Here is a 7,010-nt window from a genome sequence, read left to right as displayed (position 1 = left end):
GAGTCAGAGTCAGAATGTTCTCATCAGCTGAAGGAGACCAGACCTTATTTCACTTTTTACTGTTTGTCACTATTCACCCAAAAATATTAACTTCCTTCTTTCCTTCCTTCATTCTGTCTGTCCTTCCTTTCTTCCTTCTTCCTTCCTTCCTCCCTTCCTTCCCTACTTCCTTCCTTCCTTCCTTCTGTCCTTCTCTAACTCCATCTTTCCTTCCTTCCTTTTCTCCTCCTTTCTTCCTTCCTTCCGTCCTTCCTTCATCTGTCCTTCCTTTCCTACTTCCTTCCTTCCTTCCTTCTTTCCGTCCTTCCTTCATCTGTCCTTCCTTCCCTACTTCCTTCTGTCCTTCTCTCACTCCATCTTTCCTTCCTTCATTCTGTCTGTCCTTCCTTCCTTCCGTCCTTCCTTCATCTGTCCTTCCTTCCTTCCTTCCTTCCTTCATTCTGTCAGTCCTTCCTTTCTTCCTTCTTCCTTCCTTCCTTCCTTCTATCCTTCTATCTGTCCTTCCTCCCTTTCTTCCTTCCTTGCTTCCTTCCTTTCTTCCTTCCTTCCTTCCTTCCTTCCTTCCTGCCTTCCTTGCTTCCTTCCTGCCTGCCTGCCTGCCTTCCTTTCTTCCTTCCTTCCCTCCTCCCTTCCTTCCTTCCTGGCTGCCATCCTTTTTTCTTCCTCCCTCCCTCCCTTCCTTTCTTCCTTCTTCCCTTCCTTCTTCCCTCCTTCTTCCCTTCCTCTTCTTTCCTTCCTTCCTTCCTTCCATTCCTTCTTTCCTTCCTTCCTTCCTTCTCTTCCTTTCTTCCTTCCTTCTCTTCTTCCTTCTCTCTCACTCCATCTTTCCTTCCTTCCTCCCTTCCTTCCTTCCTTCTGATTAAGTCAGATGTCCATATATGTTGAACAGTTTCATGGAGTTTGGTTTCAGTGATGTTAAAAGAAACTCAAAAACTTGGAAGACTGAGGGAAAAAAAAACTTTCTGACAGGATTTCGTATTGATTATTAGTGATGTAGTAACCCCTTCTCTCTGTGTGTGTGTGTGTGTGTGTGTGTGTGTGTGTGTAGCTGGTATACTGGGCCCAGTCAGCAGCAGGATCAGGATGAGAAGATGGCTGGCTGTGTGTTTCCAATGGGACCAGAGAGCTTTCAGCGCTTCACGCCGGACTCCCTGGCGGCCATCGAGCAGCGCATCGCCCAGGAGGAGGCCCGACGCAAAAAACATTACCAGGAGGTACACATACACACACACACACACACACACACACACACACACACACACACACACACACACACACACACACACACACACACACACAGGTTTATCATTAATTAACCCAAGTAGAAACTGGAATCAAAAGATTACGATGGAGTGGGAAACTTCAATAAAATAGAGCAACGTGAGGCTGTATCACTGGGCAGATGTTGCAGAGTTGGTGATGTTGTTTGCGTATGTGTGTGTGTGTGTGTGTGTGGTTGTATGTGTGTGTGTGTAAGGACCTGGGCGATGTGCAGATCCTCAGGTCCCGGCCCGACCTGGAGGCAGGAAAACAGCTGCCGCGCATCTTCGCCGACATCCCGTCTCATCTGGTGGGCGTTCCCCTGGAAGACATCGACCCGTACTACTTCAAAGACAAGAGGGTAAGTCACCCGACGTGTGTGTTTGTGTGTATGAGTGTGTGTGTGTAGGAGTGTGTGTGTGTGGGTGAAGGTTTTTTGGAAATACCCCCCCCCCATCCTTCCTCCTCCTCCTCCTCCTCTCTCTCTCTCCTTGCTGTTGGAGAATCCCTGGAAGATAAATCGACTTTTCGGTAGCGTACTTCTGCTGAAGACCAGAGGGGAGGTGACAAAGTGTGTGTGTGTGTGTGTGTGTGTGTGTGTGTGTGTGTGTGTGTGTGTGTGTGTGTGTGTGTGTGTGTGTGTGTGTGTGTGTGCGTGTCCTCCTCTCCTCCTTTTCTCCCCTACCACAGTTTGTCTCTGTCATCTCTGTTCTGCTAACATGTGATCTGTACCTGGATAACAACATCTAATCTGTCACTTTCTATGTCCTCTCTGTCTTCGCTCTCCACTGAGGTTTCTCTCCAGGGACTTTCCTCATCCTCTTTCTTTCTGTCTCTCTCAGCTTCTCTTCATCACGTTGCCTCTTCTATTCTCTTCTCCTTGTTCACTCTCCTGTCTTATCCTAACCTATCTCACCCTCTCCTCTCCTATTCTGCTCCTCTACTCTTCTATCCTCTGCTATCCTATCCTATACCATCCTAGATTATTCTATTCTTCCCTATACTACCCTATCTTCTCCTCTCCTCTCCTATACCATCCTAGATTATTCTATCCTTAACCTATACCACCCTATCTTCTCATTTCCTCCCCTTTCCTCTCCTCTCCTACTCCTCTCCTTTCCTACTGTCGTCTCCTATCCCATCCTATATCATCCTAGCCTATTCTATCCTTTCCTTTCTTCTACTCTCCTGTCCTCTCCTCTCCTCCTCTCTTCTCCTATACCATCCTAACCTATTCTACCCTTTCCTATCCTACTCTTTCTTATCCTAACCTATCTTACCCTCTCCTCTCCTCTCCTCTCCTCTCCTCTCCTCTCCTCTCCTCTCCTCTCCTATACCATCCTAGCCTATTCTATCCTCTCCTCTCCTATACCATCCTAGGCTATTCTCTCCTCTCCTCTCCTATACCATCCTAGCCTATTCTCTCCTCTCCTCTCCTATACCATCCTAGCCTATTCTATCATCTCCTCTCCTATACCATCCTAGCCTATTCTATCCTCTCCTCTCCTCTCCTCTCCTCTCCTCTCCTCTCCTATACCATCCTAGCCTATTCTATCATCTCCTCTCCTATACCATCCTAGCCTATTCTATCCTCTCCTCTCCTCTCCTCTCCTCTCCTCTCCTATACCATCCTATCCTACTCCTCTCCTCTCCTATACCATCCTAGGCTATTCTATCATCTCCTCTCCTATACCATCCTAGCCTATTCTATCCTCTCCTCTCCTTTTCCATCCTAGCCTATTCTATCCTCTCCTCTCCTCTCCTCTCCTCTCCTATACCATCCTAGGCTATTCTATCATCTCCTCTCCTATACCATCCTAGCCTATTCTATCCTCTCCTCTCCTTTTCCATCCTAGCCTATTCTATCCTCTCCTCTCCTCTCCTCTCCTCTCCTCTCCTATACCATCCTAGCCTATTCTATCATCTTCTCTCCTATACCATCCTAGCCTATTCTATCCTCTCCTCTCCTTTTCCATCCTAGCCTATTCTATTCTATCCTCTCCTTTTCCATCCTAGCCTATTCTATCCTCTCCTCTCCTCTCCTCTCCTCTCCTATACCATCCTAGCCTATTCTATCCTCTCCTCTCCTCTCCTCTCCTCTCCTATACCATCCTAGCCTATTCTATCCTCTCCTCTCCTATACCATCCTAGGCTATTCTATCCTCTCCTCTCCTCTCCTCTCCTCTCCTATACCATCCTAGCCTATTCTATCCTCTCCTCTCCTATACCATCCTAGGCTATTCTATCCTCTCCTCTCCTCTCCTCTCCTCTCCTATACCATCCTAGCCTATTCTATCCTCTCCTCTCCTATACCATCCTAGCCTATTCTATCCTCTCCTCTCCTATACCATCCTAGCCTATTCTATCATCTCCTCTCCTATACCATCCTAGCCTATTCTATCCTCTCCTCTCCTATACCATCCTAGCCTATTCTATCCTCTCCTCTCCTATACCATCCTAGCCTATTCTATCATCTCCTCTCCTATACCATCCTAGCCTATTCTATCCTCTCCTCTCCTTTTCCATCCTAGCCTATTCTATCCTCTCCTCTCCTATACCATCCTAGCCTATACCATCCCCTCCTCTCCTATCCTCTCCTCTCCACACACCAACAAATATAAAATCCTCACATATACGTAAGAAGCTGGAGCCTGCTAATATTCTTCAAAAATAACTAAAAGGATTATTTTATTATCAGAATAGTTGCTGATTCACTTTCTATGAATCAGCTAACCGTTGCAGCTCTGGTCTGCGTTACAGTTACAGAGCAGCGCTGGTTTAAAGTCTGTGTAAACTCATCTTAAGAAACACACACACACACACACATACACACACTTCTCTGTCAGTGTGTGTAATCAGTGAGGTTTGTGTGTCCGATGTCAGACACACAGCAAGGCTTCAGCCAAAAAACACAGCAAACAATAGCTGCCTCAATTTAGAAAAAAAAATGACAGAGAGAATGAGAACAATTCATTTCTCTAACAATATGTCTAGACGGCGTTCCAGAAATAACACTGGAAGTATTTTACCTTTTGTTTAAAATGTTGATATCTTTTTACTCTCACTGATATATGAAGTTTTCTACCTACATCTTCACCACATTTATCTGCTGCATGTGTTTATTTCTTTACCAAAAACCTCAATCTTATCCTATTTAAACATATAGAGAATGTTTATAGTTTATTTCCCAAATGCTCTTTCAGTAACTCTTTTCTTTTTTTTCCCTCTTGCAGACCTTCATAGTCCTGAACAAAGGGAAGGCCATCTTCCGTTTCAGTGCCACATCAGCTCTCTACATCTTCAGCCCTTTCCACCCCATCCGCAGAATCGCCATCAAGATCCTCGTCCACTCATATCCTTTCACTGAACTCTGCGTTGACGTCTTCGTATAGCGTTAGTGACCGCCGACAGGGAGATGTCTGCAGGGAGGTCAGAGGTCAGTCACAGAGCAGGAACGGCCACGCTGATGGCAATGTGGCTGAAAAACACAAACAAATGAGACGAGAGGTTGGGTTGGTTTTGTCGCTGCGGGCGTCTGAAGCTGAAGTTACAGCGTAGTAGTTGTGTCATATATATATAGATGTTTTAAAACTGCCAGGAGGTGATCTGTGTGTTTGTTTATTCATCTATTTGTTGGTTTATTTAACAGAGGCATTAATAAGCACAGCTCTAAATGAAGCTGCTCTTCTTCTGTAGTTGTGGACAGATGTTATGATTTAAAATTGCAAAGTTATTGAGATCCTTTATAAGCTTTTGAGGCATTAATAAAAAGAGAAGAGCATATTAAAGCAACACAAACACACAACACAACACATACAGAGCAATGAAATGGAGAAAATTAATGTTAATATATAAATACTAACTGAATAAAACAACACTGAGCTGCATTTTTAGACTCTAATTGAAATATACAAGTCAAAAGCAAAAATATAAACGATGCACGCATAAGATAAACGGATATACTGTATGTATGTATTACAGTGCTAACAGCAGCTGTGTGGATAAAAAGCAAGAAAATCAAAACAGACTGAGTGAATAAATGATAATAATAAGTAAGAATGATGTCAGTGAAGAGCTGAGAACATCAGATCTGTGTGAGGTGATGATGAGGAGCAACCTTTCTCAACAGAAACGTCATATTTCCGTCACGTTTTCCATCATTCGAGCTTTGACTGCTGCTCTTTTAATGATGTCATCTTGTTGTGTTTCTTCTTCTGCGATGGTTTAATGGCACCGACTGGAGAATTAGAGAAATATCTGCTGATGTTCACACAACAATCTTTTTTTATTGTTGCTAATTTTAAGGAAGTTGGGTAAAACTTTTCACCCCATTTTGAGGAAAACTTTGCTGTTGGGAGTTTGTGTAGACTACTTACAGCTTCAAGAAAAACTTAAAGGTGACATTGAACAAGATGCCAGCTAAGTTTTACTCACTGTATTTATCAGAGTGCAGACGTGGTTTTGTATTGGAAGTCTTAAAATCAAACAACTCTTTGAAAATCTCTTCTATCCTCTCACCCGCCTTTGTTTTCTCTATTTCTCAGCAAAGGTGTCAAATTTTTGGCATTATTTAAATGTGTTATGAAGGTTTAGAGACATGAAAACCACCAAACACAGTTATCCTACCCTATCCTATCCTACCCCATCCTATCCTATCCTGTCCTATCCCATCCTACCCCATACTATCCTATCCTATCCTACCCCAAACTATTCTATACTACCCTATCCTATTGTATCCTACCCTGTCCTGTTTGATGTTATTTAAATGTGTTTTCAAAGGTTTAGACACCAGAAACCACCAAACACAGTTATCCTAACCTATCCTATCCTATCCCATCCCATCCTATCCTATCCTGTCCTATCCCATCCTACCCCATCCTATATCATCCTACCCCATCCTATTTGGTGCTGTTTAAATGTGTTTAAAGGTTTAGACACCAGAAACCAGCAAACACGGTTATCCTATCCTATCCTATCCTATTCTACCCTACTCTACCCTACCCTATCGTATCCCATCCCATCCTATCCTACCCCATTCTATCCTGTTTGATGTTATTTAAATATATTTTCAAAGGTTTAGACACCAGAAACCACTGAACACAGTTATCCTACCCTATCCTACCCCATCCTATCCTACCCTATCCTGTCCTATCCCATCCTACCCCATACTATCCTATCCTATCCTATCCTGTCCTATCCCATCCTACCCCATACTATCCTATCCTACCCTATCCCATCCTATTCAATGTTATTTAACTGTGTTTTAAAGGTTTAGACACCATGAGCCACCGAACACAGTTATCCTACCCCATCCTATACTATACTAAAAATATAAACGATGCACGCATAAGATAAACGGATATACTGTATGTATGTATTACAGTGCTAACAGCAGCTGTGTGGATAAAAAGCAAGAAAAGCAAAACAGACTGAGTGAATAAATGATAAAAATAAATAAGAATAAGAATCCTACCCCATCCTATCCTATCCTACCCCATCCTATCCTATTCGATGTTATTTAACTGTGTTTTAAAGGTTTAGTCACCAGTTTGTTCCCACAGAGGTGAACTGGTTTTAGCTCCAGCAGCAGTGTTATTGATGGGACAGCAGTCTGACTGGTGTCGTCTCTGCTTACAGTGTAAAGATTTAACACACGCACACACACACACACACACACACACACACACACACACACACACTCACACACACACTGTGATGGGTTATATGCAGTTGAGCTTACACTACGCTGA

General features: G+C 43.6%; 1 protein-coding gene across 1 annotated transcript in view; it reads left to right on the top strand.

The window, feature by feature from the left end:
- Nucleotides 1-1,091: 1,091 nt before the first annotated feature.
- LOC128354740 (sodium channel protein type 4 subunit alpha-like) overlaps nt 1,092-7,010 on the top strand; it is a gene marked incomplete at its 3' end in the record, with an annotated part of 28,414 nt that continues 22,495 nt past the window's right edge. The window contains exons 1-4 of the mRNA XM_053314911.1: nt 1,092-1,214; nt 1,377-1,385; nt 1,478-1,621; nt 4,494-4,612. Of these exons, the coding sequence (XP_053170886.1) occupies nt 1,092-1,214; nt 1,377-1,385; nt 1,478-1,621; nt 4,494-4,612 (395 nt within the window). The remainder of the gene's footprint in view (nt 1,215-1,376; nt 1,386-1,477; nt 1,622-4,493; nt 4,613-7,010) is intronic.

Source organism: Scomber japonicus, unplaced genomic scaffold (assembly GCF_027409825.1).
Source record: "Scomber japonicus isolate fScoJap1 unplaced genomic scaffold, fScoJap1.pri scaffold_515, whole genome shotgun sequence".
NCBI classification, from domain to species: domain Eukaryota; kingdom Metazoa; phylum Chordata; class Actinopteri; order Scombriformes; family Scombridae; genus Scomber; species Scomber japonicus.
The sequence above is the reverse complement of the archived record's forward strand: the minus strand, read 5'-3'. Positions and strand labels throughout refer to the sequence as shown.